Genomic DNA, 11695 nt, shown 5'->3' with positions numbered 1-11695 from the left:
GCGCGCACGCTACTCCCTCTTTGTGCCGTGATAGGACAAGAGTTGTAGTGCTACGAACCAATAGACGGTCAGTAAACATAGTGATGCATTTATGGTACTTGCAGTCTACTCATAAACCTTACGTTAACGCAATGTTTTTAATGCCATGTGCAGCATTTTTTTAAATAACGAATATATTTTTTCGTTGCTTAAGAGTAATACAATATATTAATACTTGATATGGAGGATATCCATTATCTTCTGTGGCAAACTTGATACATAAATGTGTTTATGATGTGTTTAGTGAAAATAAGCTTAGGTAAATACAGTTGGAATAAAATATCCACAAATCTCTTCTGTGCAAAAAGAAATTCCTGTTCAATCTTAATCTGTCCTATGTAGTTCTTGACAATGTAAAATTTAACATGCCATTAAAATATCAAAAGACTACTTGATAACCAACATATTTTGTATTTGACTTTAAATGTAGTAATATTTCTAATTTGGTTAGAAATATTTCTCATGGAGGCTGTTTCCTATTTACAGATGGTGGTCCCACAACAAACGGCAGATGGAAGTGTTGTGCTGTATAGCTGACTGTAAGGTGACTTAACCGTTGTCACCTCCTCAGTGAGGACAAAGAGCTGTAGGGACAAAGAGAAGAGTGTTTACTAAAGCTTACTAAATTTAATATTACAATAGGTTAATATACTACATATTGCGTGTGTTATAATTCATAGATATTACAATCTAATAAATAGAACATAAATGTAAAATAGGATGTATTGTACTATATATAGTACAATACATCCTATTTTACATTTATGTTCTATTTATTAGATTGTAATATACACTTAATGAATACAAATATGTCAGTTCAGTTCCGAGATGCTTTATTTTGAAAGTTCTAACAGGAACGTAGTATTCGCTATGACGTTTGTCTTGACTCCTATAGCGGGGTGGTCGGGTTTGGTCACTGTTGATACAGAGACAGCATGAGACAGTTCTCTGCTCGGATCATGCAAGCATGGGGATATTTGGAGGAGAAGACAGTTTGACAGCTAACTCAAAGAAAAGGTAAGACACAAATCTCAACATCAGGCATTAGGAACAGTCCAGGGCACGACTTATTACAATGTTTATAAGCCTTCACTTGAATTGTGGCCACACAGCGCAAGATGCAAACGTGTTGTATCTTATGAAAAAGAAAAACTGTACCAATGCAATGCATAAGAAAAGTTACTCCATGACTGTGGAAAATCCACGATGTAGGCATGTAAATCCGATACAAGGTGTCTGTAACACGTAGTAATAATCATGCACGTTGTATTTTTTGCGAAAAATAATAGAACTATTTATGAGTATCTTTATTATGATAGAGAACAATAAGGTTTTTGTAGCTGACACTCACTGAAAGCATTTTATGCAATATTAAAAGATTCTAACATTTTTTTCCCTTATGGGGTTTTGTATATAGGGTTCATGCAAGTTGAGGGAAGGTCACACCCTGAGCTGACTCCTTGGCTGCTACTGCTGTTGCAGTTCTAAGTAATATATGAATAGAATACAGAGGGATAAAATAGTGTATGCCATGATTATCTTCACTACTGCGAAGCACAGATGGCAGATGGTCAACATCAGGGAGTCTGCAGTGAGTCAACATGGCATGAAAAGTAAATGACATCTGACAGTGAAGATGGACAATATAGCAGTGCTTTAGTGGGAGGTGATAGTGTTTCCTGTCATTAGGAGCGCTCTGAGATTCAATCAAGCGTTAGATGACTTCTAATAGAACAGTTTTTTAAAGCAGTAAGCCATGTGGGGAAGGGATTTCTGCTGAAATTGACATTGCTGTTGTAAAATCTTCACATGCTTGACTAATGCTGGTTGATAAACTAATTACAGAATGCAAATTAAGGAAGGCGTCCCCAAGTGCTCCTTTTGACATTCAGTCTGACTTAACAGCACAGAGAGTAAAATAATATAGGAAACACAGAGGTGCACACAAGCTTGCTCGAAGTTGTTCACAGCAGACTGACAGGTGCTTTGTTATTTCTCTTAGCATTTGCATTTCTCCCGGGTGATTTTCATTTCCTTCTACATGCACATTAGCAATCACTAGAAAACCTCTGCAGACTGGTAGGACCTGCTTTGTATGTGTGTGTGTTTAAAAAAAAGAGAGATAGAGAATCACATGCTCTGTATAAGTGACTCACTTGTTTTATTACATTTCTATCAAAACTTTACAAGAAACTTTTATGTCAACAACAGTTTCCTGCTTTGCTTTGTGCATTTGTTTCTTATATTTGCCATTCCAATTAAGTTTCTTCAAGACTACGCACTGTGCTCTCGACCTAGTGTTGCCAAGGTGTAGTCATCATACCTGTGCATTCTCAGCTCTCAGACCACCTCATTGCTTGATTTCTTGTGAATGCTCTAAGATGTTTCCTGGACTTTGCATGTGCCTGTGGGAAACTTTGCACCCCTGCACTCTAGTGTGTGTCTGAGTGGAACAGCCTGCTCTTGCCAGGCAGCTATCAGTGTATTAATAGGTGTTTGAGCTGCTACTTTGGTCCCAACCCCCAACTGGCTTTTCAGTTTTCATAACACAAACAGGCCAACAAACCCCCCTGCCCGACCCCTCCCCCCCCCCCCCCCCCCCCCCCCCCACTGCTACATAAAACAAAACAAAAAATAAATAAAAATCTGAGCTTATTTTAGGCTCAGTGGTAGATAACTGACAGTTTGGGTTGCATGCTGTATGTTAATAATAGGTGGTGAGTTGCAGGGTTTGTTGTTAGGTAGCCTAAGATGACCTGTCATTCAGTCATAGATAGGATTTTTTTTTTTTTAGATTGTGTTATCTATAAAACTTTAGAAATAAAGGTCATTTTAAAGGTTATTTCTACAACAGGAAGCAGCTTGTTGATGTCACATTTGAATTATTCCTTTTTTTACATAGCATACATTAGATTTTCTTTTTCCTAGGAAGTTGAATAAGTGGAGGAAAGAAAGAACAAGACTGAGTCTGTTTATTCTCAAGGGGAAACTAAAGAAGAACTTTAGTGTGATATATGGGAAATGGGGAAAAAAAAGAATCATAGTAGATGCTTTGGTGGTGAACATGGTGTCAGGCTGACCATATCTGGGAACTGTGTCAGGGTGTGCTTGCTCCCACGCTGGCTGATAGATGGGAAGGATGGCTAAACCTGGCATATTTACCATTTTATTAGTTTTAATTTCCCTATGTGTCATCATTAGCCACAGGTGTTGGCAGTAATCTGTTAGATGGGAGCGCTCGTGTTTGGTTGGATAGAGCAGTTAAGAAGATGTCAGACTTCCTCTATTCACTGGTCCGTGCTGCTTGTGCTTCTTTTATGGTCCCAGGGACAAAAAAGTATAAATAAGAAACAAAAAAGGAACCACATGGCATAGCTCCAAGCTGCAGGAGCTATTTTTGGGACCAGCTATGGGAACATAACCAAGCTCCCAATAAGTCATACATGGACAGCATGGTGGCTGTAAATCCTGGTGCTATTGGTGGGCTGACTCTCATAAGTGATTTACAGGATCAGATAATGTTAAGAGACCACTTTCTGCACATCTTGCCATTGTTCATAGCATTAAACAAACACAGAGCCTCAACTGTAGAGTGTATTAAATCAAACAATACGTTTTGTCTGGATCACTTTACAATGTGGAGATCATATTTCTTTGAGGTCACTCTAAGTAGAAAGCATTTGTTTTATGAAAACGCTGTGCATCCTTTCCATCACCCCCTGCCGGTAGGTTCAAGTACCCTGTTTGACCTGTAATTAAAGCTCCTTGTGGTTATTGTATAACAGGCTCTTGTGTGTTGACTAGTTGCTGGCTCTTGTTGTTCTGCAACAGGTTAGTGGGCAGGTTTTTAAACTATGTCTTCTATTTCCAAACAGCTGCTTATAAGATGTGTGAGTATAGGTATTGCCAGACAAAAGAAGAAAGAAGCTACCTTCACTTTGTTCCTGCATTCACAAGGGGTCTTCCTTGTAGCTCCACATTTTCAACTTGTTTTTTTTTTTAAATTACACCAGACAAATGCAGAAATGCAAAAACCTCTGAAATTTTTCAGTTCACTTTTGATTTCTGAAAGGAGTTATCAGCCAGTGTGCACCAAAATGCCTCTGGATGCAGCTGGACAGAGATACACTCACAAAAATCTGTAAAGCACTAATTATATAAAATTATAGGTTCATTTATTCAAATAACTAATCATTAAGGAAAAAGATCAAGTCAATTTCATTTGACCAGATCTGATCAAATTTAACATTTTACACTGTACTAATGGAACATGGAAAACTGAAATGTAATCAGATTACTTAAAGTCAGTATTTGGGGCATAAATATTTTTTTTCAGTGTACAACCAACTATAGCAATGAGTCAGCATTTCTAAACAGATCATAGCATGCATATGACTCAGTAACATATCAATGAAAATCTCTTTGCATAGAAGGGAAAACAGAAACACGAGTCCTCAGATCAGCCTGGATCCAGGGTTAGCATTGTTACGTAATATCAGTATTAAATGGAATCAGATACAAATATGATGTGAAATGATTCAAACATAGTGACAAACATACTGAGAATAATCTCCTAACTCTGAACCGCCATGACGCTTGTAGATCATGGCCTTGCTTTTCAAAACACATTTATCATATGGTTGAGTCTTGTGGCTCTCACTAGCTGCATCAAACAACAGACAAAATAAGGAACCATCTGCTTAGCAAGCTAAATACCTGAGTGTAAAAGCAGTGTTATATGGGGGGGATGCAATGGAATTGACACTATACTAGATACACTAGATATTTCCACTTTTGCCAGACTTACAAATCAAGTGAAAAACATTTTATAGGATGTGTTTTTGGAAACATTTCTGAAATTAGAAGCAAGATGTGGGGTGCTAGTGAGGTAACCTTGGGTTTAATATGAATGGTTTTTATGAAGCAGTTATTTTCAGAATATTTTCAATTCAGTTTAGTTAGAACTAGTGAGATATTCAACTCTCTTCAAAGCTAAGCGTTAAGAGGTGGCTTATTCAGAGACCAGCAAAATCATATATTTTGCTGACAGGCAGCTTAATGAGATGTTTTTAGATATAATCTTAATTAAAACCCTAAAGACTTGTGCAGGTTGTCACTATAAGGTTGTACAGGTTTTTATTGTTAGTTGTTTAACTACTCACCATTCAGCACCAACATGGATGCAATATTAAGGACAAGTGTAATCCATGCTACATGCACACATCTAAGAAAGACATTCATTTAGTGGAACACAGAATTGTAAGAGGCATCTACCTTTTTGTTAACGCAGGGGAAGTGTTATTGATAAGCCTTTTAACTTGCACAGTCTGGCCAGAGACAGCTTTTCTTCGTGGCTTTGGCTTCACCAGCTTTGTCGCTTATTCCTCATATTTGTTTAGGTTTATAGTTTTTTCCTCTTTGTGAGAAAGAGAACAAGACGTGTGCACTCTCACTCCATGTTTACAAGCTCCTGGCCACAAGTGACTGGCATGTTGATAACCTCTGTTGTGTGGCTGCACAGCATGATTAGGTTTAGTAAAACCAGCTCATGGAAATTATTTCTGGGTTTGTGAATAGTACTGGACTATGAATGCAGATGTGGTAAATAGACATTCTCATCCTCCCGTTTATTAAAAAATAATAATAAAAATTATGTGACGTGTGTTATATTACTTAAGGCAAACAAATGAATGGTATTGATATCTCCAAGCACACTCCAAATTACTGTAAACGTCTGCCTACTTGTGAGAAAAATGACCTCGGGGCTGCTGTTCAGGACTAGCTGAGCTGCTCTGTGCTGCATATAGTCTGTTTTTTCAATTAGTACCTCCTTGTTTGAAATTACGACAGAGCTTATTTTTCTAGTGATGTAAGTTATGAGCAACAAAGGAGGCCTTGTTTGACCTTTCATACTGTTCATTTTTTTTCTTTTTTTCTGCCTGTCCCATTTGGGTCTTTAGCCGTCAGAATTGTTGTCTGAAGACCAACAAAGATACCCAATGGATTTGCTTTGCCAAATGGATCATCACGGCCTTGCCGTATTGGTCCAAACACAACACCATCACGTTAATCTAGCTAAGTGTAAACAGCAGTAAATACTAAATATTGAATGTTGTTGTGTAGCAAGCAGGACCGACAGCGCATAATGTGCTTGGAATGTCATGGTCCTGAGTCTACGGACTCAGTGTTTTGTGTTTCTTTGTGCTTTTGTTATTCCAAGTATGTATTCTGTTATTATTTGCCATTTGTTAGGGTTCTGTTCTGTGCCTGCCCTGGTCCCACTTCTGTGTTCTGTCTGTCTATGGTGTCACACTGTCTGCGTGTGAATCTGTCTCCCAGGTGTGTTGCCCTCCTGTCTCTCATCTCCTAATTACCTGGTGTGTATTTATACTGTATGTCTACCTGTGCTCCTGGTCGCATCGTCTGTGTTTCTCTGTGAATCTTCTGTGTACTCAGCATTATTCCGTGTTTCACCGTGTCTGTCTGCTTCTTGGTTATTACTCACTGTAAATAAATCTCACTTGCACCTCCACCACTGGCTGCTATTTGGATCCTCCTTCTCACCTCCACACGACTGCCGCCCCAGCCATGACAGTACAACGTGACCACAAGATGGATCCAGCAGCTTTGTCTGGGGAGAGCGACCTCGCACGCATCCAACGCCTGATGGACTGGGTAACCCACACCACCAACGCAAGGGCGAAAGTAGTGGGGTTAAAAGCCATCGAGGCAATCCTGGAAGGAAATCCCTACCTCTGCCAGCTCAAGGGAGTTTCGGACTTAATTTGCAACCTGCATAAAGCCCGTGGGGTGGTGCAAGCTCGGGAATCCACAGACTTTGTCCAGCAGCAGCGGACTACGGCTGCCCCGGATCAGTCACGTCAGCTTCTCCTGCCGGAGGTTTTGCCCGGCCCGCCGGATGTGGTTTTGCCCGGTCCTTCGGAGCCGTCCGCAGGGAGGAAGCGACTATCGCGCCAGCCCTCAGCTTACTCTGGACCCCTGGAGGCTAAAAACCCAGCTGAGGACTGCACCCGGCTGTCGCTGCCTGAGCAGGGTCGGTGCTCCGCGCAGCTGCAGTCTGTTCTGTCACTGCCAGAGGCCCACGTGCCTGCTGGTTCTGTTCTGTCACTGCCAGAGGCCCACGTGCCTGCTGGTTCAGCCCTGCGTGTGCCAGGGACCCCGGTGCCCGCTGGTATTGGGACTGTTTTTGCTGGGGGGCCCGAGGAGCCCGCCCAGCAGCCTGCCTCGTCAGCTGGGGGGCCTGAGGAGCCCGCCCAGCAGCCTGCCTCATCAGCTGGGGGGCCCGAGGAGCCCGTCCAGCAACCTGCCTTGTCGGCTGGAGGACCTGAGGAGCCCGTCCAGCAGCCTGCTTCGTCAGCTGGAGGGCCCGAGGAGCCCGTCCAGCCAGCAGCAGCTTCGACCACGCCTGCAGCTCCGGCTCCGACCACGCCTGCAGCTCCGGCTCCACCCTCGCCTGGTCCAGCTCCGGCTCCACCCTCACCTGGTCCAGCTCCGGCTCCATCCTCAGCGTCGCCTGGTCCGGCCTCTGCTTCAGCATCTGCCTCAGTGTCGCCTGGTCCGGCCTCTGCTTCAGCATCTGCCTCAGCGTCGTCTGGTCAGCCTCACCTGCATCGGCTTCAGCTTCGCCTGGCCCAACCTCTGCTTTGCCTGGTGCTGCGGGGGCCACGCCGTCTTCAGGTCCCAAACTGCCACCTCAGCGTCGCTGGCCACTTTCCGGGCCTCTTGCCGGACGTCATCGCCGTCGTGGGCGGCCTCCGAATCAGCGCTGTCATCCCCATCGCCGCCGTTGCCGTCCGCACGGTCGGCCACCTGAAGTGTTTCCCCGTCGCCGCCGTTGCCGTCTGCACGGTAGGCCCCCTGAATTATTGATGAACTCTACGCACGTTTTGTTTCTGGACTGCCTGCCCTGGTCCCACTTCTGTGTTCTGTCTGTCTATGGTGTCACACTGTCTGCGTGTGAATCTGTCTAAGTTCAGTGTCTCGTCTAGTTCTCTGAGTCTGTGAGTTTCCTGTCTTATTCTGAAGGTCCCCTCTCATGTGAGTGTGTTCAGTTTACGTTTCCCCTGTCCCATCGGCTCTGATTCCTCCCAGGTGTGTTGCCCTCCTGTCTCTCATCTCCTAATTACCTGGTGTGTATTTATACTGCGTGTCTACCTGTGCTCCTGGTCGTGTCGTCTGTGTTTCTCTGTGAATCTTCTGTGTACTCAGCATTATTCCGTGTTTCACCGTGTCTCTCTGCTCCTCGCCCCGTGTCCTCCTTTTGTGTTTGTTTTCCCAGTTTAGGTTTATGTTTCGGTTCTGCCCGCTTCTTGGTTATTACGCATTGTAAATAAATCTCACTTGCACCTCCACCACTGGCTGATATTTGGATCCTCCTTCTCACCTCCACACGACTGCCGCCCCAGCCATGACACTTGGAAATAGCAGCCAATAAAGGTGTAGTTTGTCTATGAACAGTGAACACCCATGTGCACACCCGTGTGCACACCTGTGTGGATCAGCGCGCTTGTATTCAAAAGGTTTCCCCATGTAATGGTCTGCTAGAGGATGTAGAGAGCTATAGCCCCGTCCCCCAGGGCATGAAGCAGGCATGGAGGAGATCCAGGCTCCAGACATCCAGAGGCCCCAGAGTGCGAGAGCCCAAGGAGGACCACCGGAGGGGCATTCGTGCCACCCTCCTGGGAAGGGCTGAGGAGAGCCCCAGATGAGGGGTCACCCAGTAGCCACGGAGCAGAAGCCAGAGGGGACTGTAGTGGCGTGCCAGCTGGCACTGCCGGCAGCCAGCTGTGCCAGAGTGAACCGAGCTGCAGGCCCAGAGGCTCGAGGCCCGAGGGCCCCATTTGCCCCGGAAGAGGCCTGACCGAGCAAAAGGCACCAGGCCCCGCCAAGTAGTCACCGGGAGTGAGCTGGTACATACCTGAGCGCCCAGTCCTGGACACCAAGAACCACCAACGCACCGACCCCTGAGGGCATCAGTTACCGGCAGGGAGTGTGGTGAGGGGAGATAGGCCTTGGAGGGCCTGGTAGTTCCCAGAGAGGTGGTGTAAGACCCGACCTGACATATAGACACAGACAAACAGGCACACACAGACACAAACATGCATTCCCATCCTCATGCACACATATAAAAATACTTAGCACTCACCCAACGTAGGGATAGACATACATGGACACTGTACACACAATCACACTCCCCAAACAAACTCTATATCCCAGGTCCAGGTACCCTCGCCCCTGGAGGGGAACACGGCACCTAGACCCAGGAGATGTTACCCTTTCCCCCGGGGTGGAGGCAAGCAGACCGCCCCAGGCCCCGCAGCAGCAGGGAGGCCCCGCATCCCAGATCCCAATCGGACGGCCAACACCTCCTCCCAGCCCCCCCACCCCGATGGCCAGCAGAGAACAGGGGTGTGTGAAGACCCCAAACCTCCCTCATCTCGCTCACTACTCATGTGTAGTGTTGCTGCGTGCTGTTCTCAGGTGCAGACCTTTCATACTGTTGAAGCATACTGTGTAGATTTATTGCATGTTTACATATTAGCATGTTAAACAAAGTTGTGACTTACAGTGAACTTGCCCTCCCATTTTACTTTGTACTCAACACCCACAAACTGAACTACAAAGGGTGACAGAAGAGATGCAACACTGTTCAGTTTCTAATTCTGCAAATGAACTTCCTCACCTCTCTCTACCGAACTGAGTGTTTTTATATTAAGAATCTTTGAGAATGTTATCTGTGTCCCCCCGCTATAAAAGTCCTTTCCATATCCCTTTGTGTACACGTAACAATGGCTTATTTTTAACCTGTTGGGCTCTTTAGAAGTGGCAAGGGGAGAGTAGACAGGAAGCTGGTGCAGGATGACAGAGGATCCATCCTTCCTGTCTCCCTTCCCTCACATATTACTATGGTTTGTGTTGCCGCTCTGTGATGCCCACCCCACCCCCAGTGAAATACAAATAAATAGGAATAATGTGTGAACAGATGCACTGAGGGACACTTCCTCAGCCACAGTAGACCTGCATGGGAGAGAAGCTGTGACAGTTTGACCTACTAGATAGTGTTCGACAGCAACTTACTGAAAGGAACTGGAAAAAACTCACTTTAAATGTTGGATATTTAAGAAACATCAAGCAGATAAGAAAACATGAGAAACTGAATTAGCTGAATAAAACATATAGCTGGATGAGCCACAAATACCTGTTTGACTCTGTAAGCATTATTAGAAACAAAGTAAATTCATTCAAATCTAAATTTACTGTATATGAGCACTTTATTTAACAATTCAACCCTAAGAGATACTGTTACTAGTTACTTTTCTACCTCAAGGTTTGAGTTTAAACAGTACTTTTATGAAATGTTATTAAATTAAAAGTATTCTGTGTGCACTTTGGAGTCTCTTGGTGTGGCCCTCCACAACAGGCCCAGTCATATGGCCCCTTCAGAAAATTAAATTCATACCCCTGACTGTCAAACATGGAAGAGTCATATAAGGTGCCTGAAAATGTAGACACAGTAGCTTTAGTGTTTGGGAATGATTAATGGGCCCTCCACAGCAGTCCCAGTTTTTCATGGGACCCCTTGGGAAAATAAAGTGCCCTGCCCTGCAGATTAAATTCACTTCTGCTTGCGCAATGGTGAGTTAAATGAATCAATATTCCATAAAAAAGAGAGGTATTCAAACCAAAGCCACCACCACCACCACCCCCGCCTATTATCTTATGTCACCTCCAGGGTTATCTGGGTTATGACCCTGAAGGTTGACCTTTATGGTTGGATTCTACCATATCTAACTACTACAGTACGTGCAACTTAAAGTCCTTCCATCCTGCAAAAAGTAAGAATGAAATGTTAACATCAACAGTTCATTATTCTTTATGAATATATAAGCTCAAGTATTTACAAAATGAGGAGTGTTTACACTTTTAAGTATTCTTTTCAGACAGTCACTCAGTAGTTCGTAAGACTTTTGTTAATGGAAGTTTAGGTCAATTATTTTTTTTAAACATTGCAATATTGGCACTTATATTTAACTTTAAGTACTTATTGATACATAAACAAGCTGTAGAGCTTATTAGAGCTTTGATGTGCAGTTTTCAGCTACAGTTGAAATATGGCTTGTAAATAAATATCAAGGCCAGTTTTTCTTTTTCCTCCCTCTGGTTCTCCATGGTGTTTGTGGTATTTTATCTTATCACTGATAAACTCTCTTCTCCAGTGGAGTGCATTCATTGTTGCTTTGAGTTTCATTTGTTTTAGTTATCTAACAAAGAAGAGTTTTTAATTACACAGTCCTTTTTTCTGTTATGTTGCTGACAGCAGCGTGAGAATTCGAGCCAGCTGTTTGCTCTTAGGCCTGTTAGTTTTTAAATTGGTTTTTCATAATTAATTTAAGCTTTCAGTCTGAGCTTTTGTTCTTTTATATATACCCATGGGGTCTGGATTTTCTCAAACTAACTGCATTCTTCCCAAAATAACTTTCTCGAGTTACTGCTTTTAAGGCAAAAATGCTTTTTTCCCCCTACAGTTCAAATTCCTTTAACGCTGCAAAAATGCAATACTGTAATTGATAACACATGTACTAACAATAATATTCTATTTTAGTTTATACAAAATTAGCCATTGTGCAATTATGCA

General features: G+C 43.5%; 1 protein-coding gene across 1 annotated transcript in view; it reads left to right on the top strand.

Moving 5' to 3' along the window:
* Positions 1–921: 921 nt before the first annotated feature.
* calcrl2 (calcitonin receptor-like 2) overlaps positions 922–11695 on the top strand; it is a 35834-nt gene continuing 25060 nt past the window's right edge. The window contains exon 1 of the mRNA XM_085146204.1: positions 922–1056. Within this exon, the coding sequence (XP_085002330.1) occupies positions 1007–1056 (50 nt within the window). The 5' untranslated portion in view covers positions 922–1006. The remainder of the gene's footprint in view (positions 1057–11695) is intronic.

Source organism: Neolamprologus multifasciatus, chromosome 20, assembly GCF_963576455.1.
Source record: "Neolamprologus multifasciatus chromosome 20, fNeoMul1.2, whole genome shotgun sequence".
Taxonomy (NCBI): domain Eukaryota; kingdom Metazoa; phylum Chordata; class Actinopteri; order Cichliformes; family Cichlidae; genus Neolamprologus; species Neolamprologus multifasciatus.
Note: the sequence above shows the minus strand (reverse complement) of the source record. Positions and strands in the feature narration are given on the sequence as shown.